At 39.4% G+C, this 15,291-nt stretch overlaps 1 protein-coding gene across 2 annotated transcripts; it reads left to right on the forward strand.

Moving 5' to 3' along the window:
• Positions 1–586: 586 nt before the first annotated feature.
• LOC133899437 (protein ENHANCED DOWNY MILDEW 2-like) lies at positions 587–14,312 on the forward strand. 2 transcript variants are annotated; one of them, XM_062340425.1, is made up of 19 exons: positions 587–845; positions 1,220–1,652; positions 1,754–1,850; positions 2,476–2,523; positions 2,662–2,792; positions 4,055–4,151; positions 4,246–4,341; positions 5,473–5,720; positions 5,812–5,895; positions 6,275–6,685; positions 7,574–7,718; positions 7,802–7,903; positions 8,553–8,645; positions 9,380–9,421; positions 9,782–9,892; positions 10,765–10,836; positions 12,312–12,430; positions 12,524–12,587; positions 12,656–14,312. In XM_062340425.1, exons 2-19 carry the CDS (start codon positions 1,240–1,242, stop codon positions 14,084–14,086), a joined length of 3,804 nt encoding a protein of 1,267 aa, XP_062196409.1. In that variant the 5' UTR covers positions 587–845; positions 1,220–1,239; the 3' UTR covers positions 14,087–14,312. The 2 variants fall into 2 exon arrangements, with proteins under 2 accessions (XP_062196409.1, XP_062196408.1); XM_062340424.1 differs by having other exon boundaries at positions 588–845; positions 2,611–2,792.
• Positions 14,313–15,291: the final 979 nt, after the last annotated feature.

A 15,291-nucleotide genomic window follows, 5' to 3' on the forward strand; every position in this document is an offset into this window, starting at 1 on the left:
ACCACAGCTCCTTGTGCTCGACTGCTCGCGCTCGTGCTAATCTGCTGCTCTGCTTGCCGTCGTGCTCTCCTCCCTGCTCTCCTCTGCTCGTAGCTCCAAACGCAGATTAGCGCAAGCCGTTTTGCTCTCCGCTGCTCTCCTCTGCGCTGCCTTTTATAGCTCAACGAGTCGGCCAGAGCAGCAGCATGCGGGACGGCCTGCCATGCGGGAGACAGCAAAAAGCGAAAAGGGAAAAGTTAAAAGGAAAAGCGAAAAGAAAAAGAAAAAGTAAAGCGCGACGCGACATGACGTGACGCAAAAGCATATTTCGGCATACGGTGTGCCGAATACAGGTCATTTTCGGCACAACTGTATTCAGCGCACGGTGTACCGAAAATACCTTTTTTGATACACCGTGTTCCGAAAATTCGCTTTCGGCACACCGTATGCCGAATACATATGCTAAATTCGTAAATACAAAAAATAATTATTCATTTTAGCAAATACGGTCACGTATGTTGTACAAAATCGTATTTTTGCCCGTGGGAAACGGTACGTAGAGCGGCACAGTAATACGGGCTGTGTTTTCCGGTGTCCGTTGGAGAAGGCCTAACAACACCCCGCGACGGCCCAACTCCCTGCGGCCTGCGAGCAACACCGTCGCCTTCGTATCTGTTCACCGTCGCAGCGCTCCCTCGCCGCCTCCAAGACGCTCGCCGGCGCACTTCCAACGCTAACGAGCCTCTCCGACGGGACGGAGACGGCAACAAGGGCGGAGCGGAGAAGCAGCGGCCGCTGGGGAACCAAAGGGGAGGAGGAGCGGCGTCCTCGAGAGCCACGGCGAGAAGCGCTTCCGCCTCCCTAGGGTTCGTCCAGTTCTCGCGATTTCCATCCTCTTGCCACCTGCTCCCCTCAGATTAAGCTCGATCCCTTCTCTGGCGCGCTGTTCTTGCTCCATTTTTGGGGGGATTTTTTGTGGGTTTGCTGCGAATTCAGGGATAAGGTTTGCATTTTTTTCAGGGTTGGAATTCAGTTCGTGATAATCTCTATGTGTAATTCTTGCGTTGTTGCTCATTCCCGGCGAATTTCCCGACTGATTGCTGTCTGGTCGAGTTGCATTTCAGTTGGGGACTGTTCTTGCCGACTTCCCCCCTTCTATTTGGGGAATTTCCCCCGGCGATCTAATCTCTACTCTTTAGCTCTTACCATGCACCTGATGTCTTTTGTTTTCCGATTTCAGATTGGGAGAGTACGGCGGCAATGGTATCCTCGGACGAGGATGACGAGGAGCCCCGGCTGAAGGCGGTGGAGAACTACTTCTTTGTCGACGACGATGATGCGCCCGTCTCCTTTGATGTCCTGCCGTTCCAGTTCGACGCGGCCGAGGAGGTCCCCTCCTTCAAGAAGGACGTGTACCTGCGTGGGCTCGCTGACGGCGGCCTCCAGAAGGTCTACAAGCAGGTGGTGGCATGGAAGCTCGGCCTCGACAGCGAGTCACCCGTGATCACGGTGCTCTCCACGGAGGGGACCTGGATCGTCCTGCTGAAGCCGAGGCCGAGCTACGAGGAGACTGTCCGGTCTGTGCTGATCACTGTGGAGATGCTTCACTTTGTCAGGCGGAGCCCCACGGTCTCCGACGAGGACATGTGGGATCATCTCCGTGGAGTTTTTGAGTACGTACTAAAAACATCTTTTGTTTTCTTTGCCTTGTTTTATTCTCTTGGTCATTATAAAGTCGATTAAGATTCTAAAAGTGTTGTTTTTTGTGCCACAGTAAATATGAGGTTAGGCCCTCGGAGGATGACTTTAGGAATCATGTACGGCTAATAAAATTGCTTGCTGAGAGAGACTCGGCTATAGCAAAGTCACAGGTATGATGTTCTTATTCTTGTTATAGGCTAGTAGGGACTAGTGGGGTTGTCTACAACTTTCAGTGTTTGTAGTCCTGAATATGTAATGGTAAATTCTTGTACACTTGTATACAGGACAGGAAAATTCTGATACGATTGCAAAGTAGTGTTATCTTGTCCGGTAAAAAAAGTACTGTTATCTTGAATAAAAAGGATTCAGTGTTATAGAGGTAATACATGTTGTCGGAATTACACTTTGCTTTACCATCATAATAGGTCTTATCTCAAGATCACGGTGAATGCCCCTTTGCACTTGTTAGGCGTGCTGTTGTATTTTATCACTTCTCCTCTATTCTAATCTTTTTTTGCATTCTTTTTAGATGTTGTTTGGTTGCATACCTGAACTCTTGAATCTGTTTAGCTTGCCATTACTCGAAAGATAAATTTTTTGTTTTGTATTGATGATTTAATTGTTATGAGAAAGAGTAATACCGGCTTAAGACACGATCTTAACCTTTGTTTTATAATTATCTAAGATTGAATTATTTGATTTGCAGGAAAAAAAAACATGTCTTTATTGCAACATTTACCAATTTTGTAATCTTAGCCTAGTTTCATGACGACTTAAAATTTTGAATTTTGACAGACTTTGCAACTATTCATTAAAGGGAAAACTATGGAGAAGATCAACGAGGTAACTCAGATTATGTCCTTGTTGATATTTCTAAGTTGAAACCATGCATTTCACCTTTGTTTCTTTGTAATTTAAAATTTCAATTAGGTTGGTTCAGATGATCTGGAGGTTAAACATCTGTTCATTGCTGATGATAAGGAAAGAAAGGAGCTGGTTGAAGATGACTGTAAGCATGAGTCCAGTGTCGATGATGATGAAGAGGATGAGGAAGATGAAGATTTGTTTGATTCAGTTTGTGCTATCTGTGACAACGGAGGGGAGCTCTTATGGTAAGCACTTTTATATTCTGGCAGAAGTATTTTGTATTTATATTCTCCTCTAAAGAGAACTTTGTGGATGTGGAGGTTAATGAGGTACTGACAGGCTTGTTTCAACCATACTAGTAGTAACCAGATGTATTTTGTGCAAAACTATTAATAACTTGATGCACTTCATGATCTTGCAGGCTTCCGTGAGAGGAACATAGTTCCTCGAAGCTTATGGTTGCGTACATACAATGCCTGCATACATCAACTATTTGACTTCCCTGAGTTGATGGTCATATGCATGATTGTAGGTCAAAGATGCATAACATCATTAATAATAACAGTTGCCAATATTGCTCAGTTCTGCTTAACCCAAAATGAAAGATTGTAAATAAATTCTCCCCCATGAGTTGTGTGTAGGAAGAGTCCTTCTGTTCTTATAAAGTGAGAAAAGGATCAGTTAGTCAGGATCAAGCTGGCACTACAAATTCGAAGCATTAGTGTTATGGGTGACAAATAGGGCATCCACGCTTTCTGTTCAGGATTTGTTATGATTAGCTGTAAAAAGACAAACATTTGGTACAACTGTTATCAGCTGTACCAAATGTTCATTTTAATTGAATTAGGTTTCTACTTTTGCACAGTTGAGTTTATTGCACTTCCAGCATTAGTAGGCTTTCCAGTTTGAGAATACCGCATCGGAATTTGTTAATCAACGTGCATATGTTTGGATTTTCCCTATATATTAATATAATGCTTCTTTCGGCTGTACCAACCTTGCCTATAGAATTGCATTTGTGGTTCTATTTCATGTTTATTTGCCCTATGCTTTCTGTTGGCCAGGATGTCATGGTTTTTAAGTAATTTTATCTTTAATGTTTATCGAGTAGCGCCGAATCCTCCATTATACAGCAGTCTGGGATCATTCTGTTCATACTTGAGCTTTTGCTTATTAATCACTTTATAATTGTAGATTGTAGTTCATTTGCATTCAGCTGTCATGTTATTTAGGGTTTAGGGTTTGGTTGACATGATAGTGAGATTGAACAAGCTAAAAAAATGTTGCAGTTGTTGATTATGTAAAATATTATATGTGCGATTTCTTCTTTATCCCCTGATACTAAGGGGGCTTTTATCAGATGACATGAACATGAAGCATTGTTATCTTTCTTCCCTGTATTTCAACAGTTATATGTAATGTTCACATTTCCCGAGTGAGAACTTGACAATATTTGCCATAGTTTTCTAATCTTCTCTGACTTGCACCATATTTCTATTTGTTGCAGCTGTGAAGGTGCGTGCATGAGATCCTTCCATGCAAAAATAGGAGACGGTGAAGATTCTTATTGTGCAACCTTAGGGTACACAAAGGCAGAAGTTAAGGTAATTTTGAATTTTGGCTGGTAAAGAGCAATCAAACTCCATTGTTTCTTTTCTGCCCCCTGTTTTTCAAATATCTATTTGCAATTCGTTGTAGGCAATAAAAAATTTCCTGTGCAAGAATTGCAAGTATAAGCAGCACCAGTGCTTTGTCTGTGGAGAGTTGGAGCCTTCAGATGGACCAAATGCGAAGGTACTTAGCATCATGAAACAAAAGGTGTTATGAATGTACTACAACTATCTTTTGCCTTGCCAAAATACTGCGTCCAGTGAGTCTTCCTTGGAAGTCAAAAAGGGAAATTGTCATCACAAAAGCATTAACCAGGAACATATTTAGCTTGTTCACATCCTTAATTGAATATTTAATTAAGTCGATAAGGTTAGTTGTCATTAATAAGTGCTAACCAAGCACATGCGTTTTCATACCATTTAATCTGGTTATAGCCTTTGGTGTTTAGTCGCAACCTTTTAGTTACCCATTCACATCCATAAGTCAGTTCGTCGCTGCACCTTGCCATCTCTTCTTTCCTCATTCACATCCATAATCTTTTAGTTACCTGTTCACTATTCAGCTTCTTAAAGTCCTTTAACTATCCGCATGGAAGCATCTTGCCATCTCTTCTTTCCTTGCTTTAGTTTCCTGCAGTTTTCGGCATATTTGACGCTATCTTGGCTAGTTGACGCATGGACTGTCAACCTCTTTCTATCTTTTGTTTTCCTTAGTTCCCTTCTTCTTGCTTGGAAGCCTAGGAAGCAGATGGCTGTATCCCGTTAGACTGCTGAAGCTTATTTGATATTGCATTGGTGGCTGCTGAGGCTGAGTTGATATGGCATTGTGGCTGCTGAGATTACCTAGTTGTGATGGGCTGTCGTTCCTTGCTATCCTTAGTGTTACTATTTAGGGTCCAAATACCCTAATGCCGGACAACACAAGTGCTATCAGCATTGCTTTTGAGTTTTGACGGTGAATCATTAGTTTACTAGGCATATTGGTGTTGATGCTCACCTGCTCTCAGGCGGTGAATCATTAATTTTCGATTGTCTTATGTCTATTTAGTATGTACCATGACATTTGTTGCTGACTTCTTCTTTAAGTGGATCAGGGCACAACACCTTTACATTTTATAAAATGAGAAGTATTTGCTTTAAATTTTTTGACAAGTTTCACATGCTAAATGGTGCTGCGTAATAGAATTGTCGTAGCTTGGAGAGGAACGTGCAATCTGATGATATGCCAATATGTTTTCACGTAGGTCCTTTATTCTGTGTATCTTAGTGCATTCAAATTCTGTTTTAATCTGCTGACACTTGCATTGTTCTTTAGGTGTTTCTTTGTAATAATGCAACGTGTGGACACTTTTACCACCCCAAGTGTGTCGCACAACTGCTTCACCCTAACAATAGAAATGAAGCCTCGGAATTGGAGAAAAATATTGTTACTGGGTTTTCATTTACATGCCCTGTGCATTGGTGCTTTCAATGTAAAGGCCTAGAGGACAGGACTCAGGAGCCTCTGCAATTTGCTGTCTGCAGACGTTGCCCAAGATCCTACCACAGAAAATGTTTGCCAAGGTGTTATTTGTATTGTTTGTTCTATGGCTCAATTTATTATTTAGTAACATAGAACGATCTTGTCCATCTGATAGTTGAAATTATTTCACAGGGAAATCTCCTTTGAAGAAATTGATGAGGAGGGCATCATAACCCGGGCTTGGGAACTTTCAAAGAGAATTTTGATCTACTGCTTGTATGTAAACATTCTCGTCAAATTTTCTGTTCTAATTGCACATGAAAATTGCTTTCTTTGTCAAATTTCTGCCATAATTGCACATAACTCCCATAATTTCTACCATAACTGCTTTCTCATCAAATTTCTGCCATAGTGCCATATTAGTTGGCAAAATGCTTCACATACAACCCATTTGTACAACTCCATTACAACCTGGTGTTTTGGGCCCTTTGATTCATAAGTGAGCCACCACCCAAGTGATTTGAGCCAGTGAGCCACCACCCAAGTGATTTGATCCATTTGATCTCCTGGTTGTACAGGAGTTGTACAATTAGGTTGTATGAATAGCTGTGCTCATTTTAGTTCATAAAAACTAACTTATAATTTACTGTAACAGAGACCATGATATGGACCTTGATATTGGAACTGCATCCAGAGGCCATTTAAAATTTCCTCATATTGCGAAACCAGTGGATTCTGCAAAGAAGAAAGTCAAGGAACTAGTCGAGAAGAAAAGGCGGACTTTTGATGACTTGTATGTTGATGAACCTATGCAGAAATCTTCAAGAAGGGTTGCTACAAAGAGTTCATTTGAACAACCTGTTTTTGAACCTGAGAAGAAAAAAGCAAAGTGTCTCAAAGCGATGATACAGCCTCAAGAGTCTCTGGTTGAGTTTGCTGCTGTTGTGAACAGTCTAAAACAACTTGTGAAAGAACATGAACAAGAGTTGGGGACTATGTCTTCACTGGCAACAGGGAAAACACCCCAGAGCTCATTTCCTGTTGTTGATAGTGAAATTGAGAAGAGGTGGGTAACTTTGGGTCCACCGTTTATTGTAAAAAGAAATTATCATAGTGAGGCATCAGAATATGCTTTTCCTTTTGCAAGAGAATATGTTGGTCAAATTGTTGAGATGGCTAGCTTGCGAAAAATCCTGTAGTTGACATAATCCAACAATTTGAGCCTCTGCTTCTGTGTATCAGCAGAAAAGCTTTTGGATTTGTCCAGTCCACAAATTTGCTCCGATAGGCTACTAAGTTTAGGCTGCCTCCCCTTAACACCAAGTAAAATTGAGAGTAATTCAGAGTTTGATATTTCTACCCAGGCTCGGTCCTACCATCGTACATATAGTGCTAACCCTTTCAGTTTGTGTTAGACTGAGCCTATTTTGCTCAGATCTACTATACAATCACCATATGATGGAAAAATAAGTGAGAAAGTATCTGTGGTTGGCTTATTTTTCAGATGCTTTATCTTTTTTTAATGGTTCCCAAGTATAGTGGATTCCTATGTGTGCTTATATTTTTTCACAATATACCATTTGCACATATTAATTGTTTGGATTATCTCATTAACACCTCTGATCTAGGATTCGTTGGCTACAATGGTATATGCATGAAATAAAGTGGGAAAATGTTGTCTTTCCTAAAGTGGAAACTGTCAACTCACTTTTCTCTCATGCATTAAAATATCAGAGTTTTCCCTTTTTTGACTTCTGAATCTATTACTGTTTTAATTGGAATTATGAGTGTGAAGAGAAGTTCGCGGTAGAGTATTCAGTACTAAACATTTGCGATGTAACATGTGATCATTGCAATTACAATGATTAGAATGAGATATTCACATTGATATAATCTATAATTAAACATTTCAGACTCCTGGTGTTGGTCATGATATTTTGTTATTATATGATAGGGTGATAGCTTTGGTAGAAAAGGAGGCCTCTTCCTTGACATTGGATGATATCTCTCGACGATGTGCCATTCCTTCAACTTATGCATCCTCTGGCAGGCAGATTGACAAAATCATTGCACGTGGCAAGCTTGAGCGTTCTGTTCAGGTGCTCCCAAAGTTTCAAGCAGACTGCTAGCCAGAATATCGATTTATAGTAATTCCTCGTGTATCGATCTATGACTTTTGTAGGCTGTACAAGCTGCTTTACGAAAACTGGAAAATGGAGGCACCGTTGATGATGCTAAAGCAGTATGTGATGCTGAAGTTTTGAGGCAGTTAACTAGGTGGAATGTATGTAGATACTAAGCACTTTATATATCTTTTGATAATAGTTGTTTGTAGTATTTTCTCTATGATCTTTTTTTTTTCCTTTTTGGATCATATATAGCTTTTTTATTCATCCATTTCCATCATTTAATGAAATAACGTACGAAAGAGTAAGGCAATAATGGGATTGTGTTCACATTTTTTAGTTGCTAAGCATAATTTTGGTGTCCAGATAATTTTTTGGTGGATTTAGTCATTACATGGAGCAAACAATGAGTTACCGTGACATTTACCATCAAGCATTTGAAGTAGGTGTACTCCCCTGCCCAGAAACTGTTATACGGGTGTAAAAGGCCTATTCTCATATGAAAGCATGTGGTGAAACTTCTTTTGACCTTTGATCAGAAAATATAATAAAAGTATTTAGATTGGTTATGTCGTAATAATATAATAGCTGTCATAAGCAATAATTTCATAATATTTTTAAAATACTTATAAAAATATGTTGTGATAAGAACTGATAGTCACAGTTGTCTCCTGGGTACCTTGAAAAGAAAGAGACAGCATAACAGTAGCTGGCTAGTGTAAGTGTCATGAGTTACAACATATTGTAACTGTAGCTACCTATTGTGCTGATCAAATATTCTAATCGGTTATAACGTTCTCTTACCAGAATAAGCTCAGAGTGTACCTTGCACCTTTCATTTATGGCATGCGCTACACTTCTTTTGGCCGGCATTTTACAAAGAAGGAGAAGCTCATTGAGGTATATTTATATTCGAAGCTTATATTGATATTGCATAATAAGTGGGGACCTTTTTACACTTTGATTCTCAAATATATGTTGGTTTGTACATTGATCTTGCCCTCCCCGCCTCATGTCACATAGCCTTGAGGTCTGCGCTAACAAGGGACTACTGGCATGGCGGTAAACAATGGAATAATTGACCATAAGACACCAATTTGCAAATGGCATTCAATGATTTTTTTACAAGTAAATGCGTGCATTCAATACAAGCACTTTTAGTTCGTTTGGTTAGGGTTTCACACATCCATGTCAAAGACGTTTGGATTGAGTATAAATGTTTTCGTGGAAATTGCATTTCGGTTTAAAGTTTAGAATTTTGTGTGGCTTGTACAAACTCCACTTACACATCTCATTGCTAATAATCCTCCCAGCATCTATGCATGTTTTAGTTGAAAGTGTTGGCACATGCAAATGCATCTATGCATGTTTAATAACAGTTGCTTGGATGTATTTAGGCTCTAGTGGGTTCTGTAGGTACAAGGTAAAACAGAATTGAGCTGTGGTTTAACAACGATATCTCTTCTCCTGAAGATGCACCTTAAAGAAATTTCCTACCATTATCATTGAAACAAACAGAATAATTTGTTCTGAGTCTTTTAATTTTAGACTTTCATAATGTCTTTTTGTTGTCTTAACCTGCTTCACACTTGCATGTTGTTCGATGTCACGAATTTCTGCCTTTCTTGATGCAGATTGTTGATAAACTTCATTGGTATGTTCGACCTGGTGACACGGTATGTTCATTTTGCAGCCCTTAAGGCACACATACTTGCATTGACTTGTTGTAAATCATTAACTAAAGTAGGTAGTCTGTAATTCAGAAATGTAAAGCAGTGTAACATGTAGCCACTTTTTCAGAAATTGATGAAAACCTACTGATTACTATTAGCAACGGACCCTCAGCCAGTACATTGTCTTGTTAAACTTGCAGGGTTCACTTCATTTATATGTAGACTATTGTAATAGCATAGGCATCTTTGGTTTCTGATTATTATTTTTTTCATTTGTTACTCAGTACTTCAGCTGAGTAATTTGCTTGGGACATAAAGGCTTTTGTTGTTGTTGACTCGGTACTTCAACTTCTATTGTACCAGATTGTGGATTTCTCTTGTGGTCTAAATGACTTCAGTCAATTTATGAAAGAAAAGCTTGATAAAGTTGGCATAAAATGCAACTTCAAGAATTATGATGTTATTCGACCAAAGGTAAAATTGGTAACTATGTCCTTTATATATTTTATATATTATCTTGCTTTACTAAAGAACCCTTTGAAAATTCACTTATATATATTTTTTTTTTTTTTTTTTTTTTGCAACTACACTACTAGAGCCAGTGAGAGGTTTAGATATGTTGGTGGCTTAATAATGGGTTAAGAAAACCGTGATCCAGTAGCAATGTTTCTTCATGTTTTGAACTTATGATAGTTTGGTAGAGTAAGTCCGACTAAGCCAACAGTATTATCTCTGGTCCAAAATGTGTCAAACCCAGTAATAAAATGTATGCCGCTTAGCGCAAATTGGAATTGGTTGAACCCAGTAGAGACTTGTGCTCAGGTTGAAATGCTTTAATGGTATTCTGTAATTTGGATTGGGTTAGACTATAGAATAAGTATATGTTTTGGTGCTAAGCTGTAATGTTTGAGAGTTGAGACTATAGGCTGGATTCAGTACGGTTTCAACTTATTACCTAGCCTAACTCCTAAATTTTGGCTTCTTTATTTGTTCAAAAGTTCCTCATTGTTAGATCTTCAAATTAACACGGTCATTCCTTTTAATTTTTTTTAGTTTGATAAATATATTAAATCTACATCCGTAGGGGGTACTAACTACAAAATTTAGTGGGTTCATTTCAACCGTGTTGCATCACTTGTGTCTACGCTGATTTATGTGCACATTGCAACTCGTGATATCCTGGGATGACTGCCCTTTCTGGACTTCTCTTATTATCTCTTTTCATGATTTATTTCCATGCTTACTCAGAGCAATTGTTCCTCTCATTCCTAATTGCATTTTCTACATAGCATATTTTTTGATTAAAAAATTCTACATTGGATCTGACATAGTATGGCATTTTGCAGAATTCTTTCTGTTTTGAAAAGAGGGACTGGATGACTGTGCGTCCGAAGGAACTGCCACATGGATCTAAACTAGTATGGATCTTTCCGCCCTAACTAAAGCTATGGATAATACCAAATTGTATAGCTTGCAGTGTTGCTCAGTACTATGATCCTGACCTACCACGACAGCTAACATGAAAACATCATTCAGTTCTAGTTGCTACTAAGAAGACACAAGTATGATGTTCTTGTAGATTGTTGACGGTGATAATACTCTGTTTAGTGCATAGGAGTCAAATTCTGGGCAGTGTTGCTTGGATCTCAGAATTTGAATTTTTATCGCACTTAAATAAAAAAGAAAAATGATTTATTCTGAGATGAGTGTGCATACATCATCAGCCAGGCGCCCAGGCCTACCAACTTCCCACCTCCCATGTTGGATGAATTTTTGAGAGGCCAATGAGTTCATAACTTTTGTGCCAATTGTGGATTACTAGTTGTCTAACCAAGCTTGCTATAATTTTGTTAGTCCCAAATTTGGCAATTGCTTTGATTGCTGCCAAATATGGTTAACCTATGTGCTTTAGTCATATCAGTTGGCTAAATTAATTTCTTACTGACCCTTCGCTAAATTAATTTCTTACTGATTGATTTGTGCATTCACTCATTCAGTTTGTGCCACTTTCTGTTTTGGCTAATTGGTCTTGTTCCACTAATTTGTATTTTCAATGTAATTTTTAGTGGCATTTTCACGGAAAGTTTCACAAACCAAAGTCATTTTTTATGACAGGTTTTGCAATTTAGTGGCACTTCCAGGAAAGGTTTTGTTCTTTTTCGCAAACATACCAACCGAAGTTTATATTGCTTCTTTCTGGCCCGTAGATCTTGGCTCATTCATTGTTTCACTATTGCCAACAACAGTCCTTTTTAGTGTGCTCGCAGCAAGAGCTTTTTGCCTAGCCAGGTTGGCAGCGCCTAGGCACCACTTAGGTGGCCGAATGTCCTCTGGATGGCATGGTAGATTTGGACAACCTTGGACCTCCTGGGTGCCGTCTAAGCGGGAGATCGCCTAGACATGCTGGGCAGCAAGGCACCGTTTAGCACCTAGGCACCGCCTGGGATGTTTTTTGAAACACTGGCAACAGTAACTAACTGGCAATGTGATTAGCTATCATGCATCCACGAGCTAAGTGCTGCGCTAGTACAGGACTACCAGTACAGTGATCGATGTGTTTATTAATAGATCTTGTTGTTGCTTCAGTCTTGCACATCTCTTGATTCTAGATGTGTGAATAGAAAGTATTTCAATAGAACAGTTTGATCTGGATGAAAAATGCTCCAAAAGTGATCCTGTTAATGAGTTCAGATTGTGTGAGCTTCAAAATATATCCAAAAGAGGCTACATTTTTTTGTTTGATTACATGGGGCCTTTGGAGGAAGCCTACTGCAATATCTTTTTGGGATGTATAGCACCACTGAAATGTTTTTTTTTTAAAAAACAATTATTTACTTTAAGAAATGTGCATGCCATATATTTAACAAATTGTCATGTAAATTATATTGTCTAGATCATGGGCCTTAATCCTCCTTTTGGATTAAAAGCAATGCTTGCGAACAAATTCATTGACAAGGCGCTGACCTTCAAGCCGAAGCTCATTATACTAATTGTCCCAAAGGAAACTGAAAGGTAATGGATATGTTCCTTGGAAAATATAGCGTATAGACATATTTGTACAATTATATTGTCACTTTATTTCACCTGTATGCTGAACATTATCAGGTTGGATCAAAAGCGACAACCTTATGATTTGGTTTGGGAGGATGCTGGAAGTCTTTCTGGGAAGGTATGGAATTCATACATGGAACAACCACTCCTCCTTGTCAAATTGGTTGACTTATTTATGTGTTGCAGTCATTCTATTTGCCCGGTTCGTTGGATGTGACTGACAAACAAATTGACCAATGGAATATATCCCCACCCCCACTCTATTTGTGGAGCCGTCCTGATTGGACACAGAACCACAGGAGAATAGCTGAGGAGCATGGTCACACTACATTGAAGGTTGTTTCCCATGCCAAAGAAGTGGATTGTCTTTTAGCTGATTTCCCTAGAGAGAATCATAATGAGGTCCGTTGTGAGCAGAATGACAGATCTGGAAATGGGAATGAAACCTACATGATTGAAAACACAAACTTCGTTGTTGGGAAACCAGAACAAGTTAATGGATTCCCTCCAGAAAAGCAAGTAGAGGTTGCATATGAGGAAACAAAGGTTGCTTCCAAAAAAAGTGATACATGCCGATCAAATCAAAGTGGTGTTCATTTTGAAGAGAGAGATGCTCATTCTGGCTTCAAAACCGGTTGTTACAATGACTGCGGAGAAAAAATAGTCTCAAATTGCTCCAGAAGGATAAGGAAATCGGAGAAAACAGGTGATGCTTCAAAAGCAGATTCAGACATGAGCATCTCACCCTCAGACTCCAGGAATTCTCAGTACAAATCAAGGAATGATTCCCCAATGCCAAGTGAATATCCTTCTGAGAGGATGGCACGTCATGATAGTTATTTCAATGATCCTCTACCGGAGCCCTGCACATCTCACCTTGAGAGGGTACCCTATGAGGACTATATTAGAAATGTTGTCGAATATGGAGTTGCATCTGTAGAAAAGCGCCTTGCTTTTTCCACTGATAATGTTGGTGCTGGCTTGAGGATGCACAGTCCTGATCTTGAAGAACTGGGCTATGTTGGGGTTCGAAACAGTAGTTTATACAGTGCAGCATCTGGTGGAACTGGTGGCAGCATTTACCGGAGCCAGAACTTAGAAGATTGCTCTATGGATTACAGCATGGAAAATACTGGCTCTGCTCAAAGGAATGCAGTTGCTGGTAGACATGTGGAGGATGCGAGAATGTATGGTGGACACATCAGGGACGATCATGCCCTATCAGCGACAGCTACCACTGATATTCGAGCACAGATAAGAATGTACGGTGGACACATAGGGGATGATCATCCCCGAACTGCCATGAACCCTCCTGCCGCTGATATTCGATCGCAAATAAGGATGTATGGACGACAGAGTACACATACAAGTGGATACTATGGATCTTCAGACGCTCAGTCTGCTTTAACTTCCTCATATGGAATTTCGTCTTTGGGTTCAACAGGGAGGTTCGCGATAGATAAGTATGCTCCCCAGCTTCATGAAACAAACTATGCAACAGGCCCATACAATGTTCCTGACAATAGAAGGGATATGACGCCTGATCCTTTGAACTTTGCTTCTCAGCAGCAGTATCCATACCCGCCTCCTGGCGCTTCTGGTGGCTGGCTTAGTTAGTAACTGAACCTTTGAAAATTCCATAGGATCATGATCTAACTTGGTACTTTGGTCTCGACAGATGTAATATAGCATGAAGATATAAGAGAACCCCAAGGATGTTTAAATTAAATGGTTACTATGTATATGAATGATGAGGTTGATTAGTTATTCCATTCGCGGTTTGTTGTTGTGATCTTGATCTTATCCAATGGAATAAACTTACTAGGGCTGGTTGTCCATACTATTTTCTCTTGCAAATATAATTTTATCGTGAACAGGTGCATGGAATATGTTTGACGTGTTAACAATTGATGTGCGCCCTTAGCAGGCTTGCAACAACTCAACTGATTGCTCAGTGTATTGTTGGTACCATTATTCTCGTGAAAATGCTTTGGTGCTTTCCCATCCCCGTTCCGTTTTAAGTTATCTGGGGCGATTCCCGGATTATAGCCGCACTGGGAACTTTACATGGGCCCCAGTAGTATGTTTGCATCATATTGAGTTCATTTTCATTTATCATGGTTGAGTAAAACAAGTAAATTTGTTAATGCAAGATAGTAAAATAATACTAAATGAGGTTCTGTCTGAAAAAAAAAAAACTAAAGGAGTTGTATATTATAGATTGTTAAAAACTAAAAGTGATACAAAATTTGAACGTCTCAACTGAATATCATGTACATATTTGAAGGCTCGTGCTACTGTTAATTTTTTTTTTCTGCACCTGAATGTGTAAACTGAACGTCACGTACATATTTGAATGTTCGTACTATGTTAATTTTATAATCTGTTCATTTCTTCTCTTTCCGATTTCCGAAGCAGATTGACGGTAAGGAAAGAGAACGGTTAAATCAATTTTAGAAGTGGTGGATAGCACAACGTACTGGTGCAGAACCACTACTCTGTCAATGGAGAAAAAGTCAAGATAAAACTGGATGTGATGAAATACTCAATTAAACTATTCCATCTTGATTTAGATATCGAATCATTATTTAACTTGCGTCAATGTGATTTTGTACAAAAATAATAATGCACATACGAAAACATTGTCGTTATTGTCTATTTTGTTTTGATTCAGCAATGGGGGTGTAGTGCAACAATGACAACTTGGAAACAGAATATTGGTTCTATGTGCAACTATAAGGCATGTCCCAGCTCGCTAACACAAGTACACAACCACCATTGCACCACGATGCTACAAATCAGCATCACAAAGCAACGTTGAT

This window comes from Phragmites australis, chromosome 18 (assembly GCF_958298935.1).
Source record: "Phragmites australis chromosome 18, lpPhrAust1.1, whole genome shotgun sequence".
Lineage (NCBI taxonomy): Eukaryota > Viridiplantae > Streptophyta > Magnoliopsida > Poales > Poaceae > Phragmites > Phragmites australis.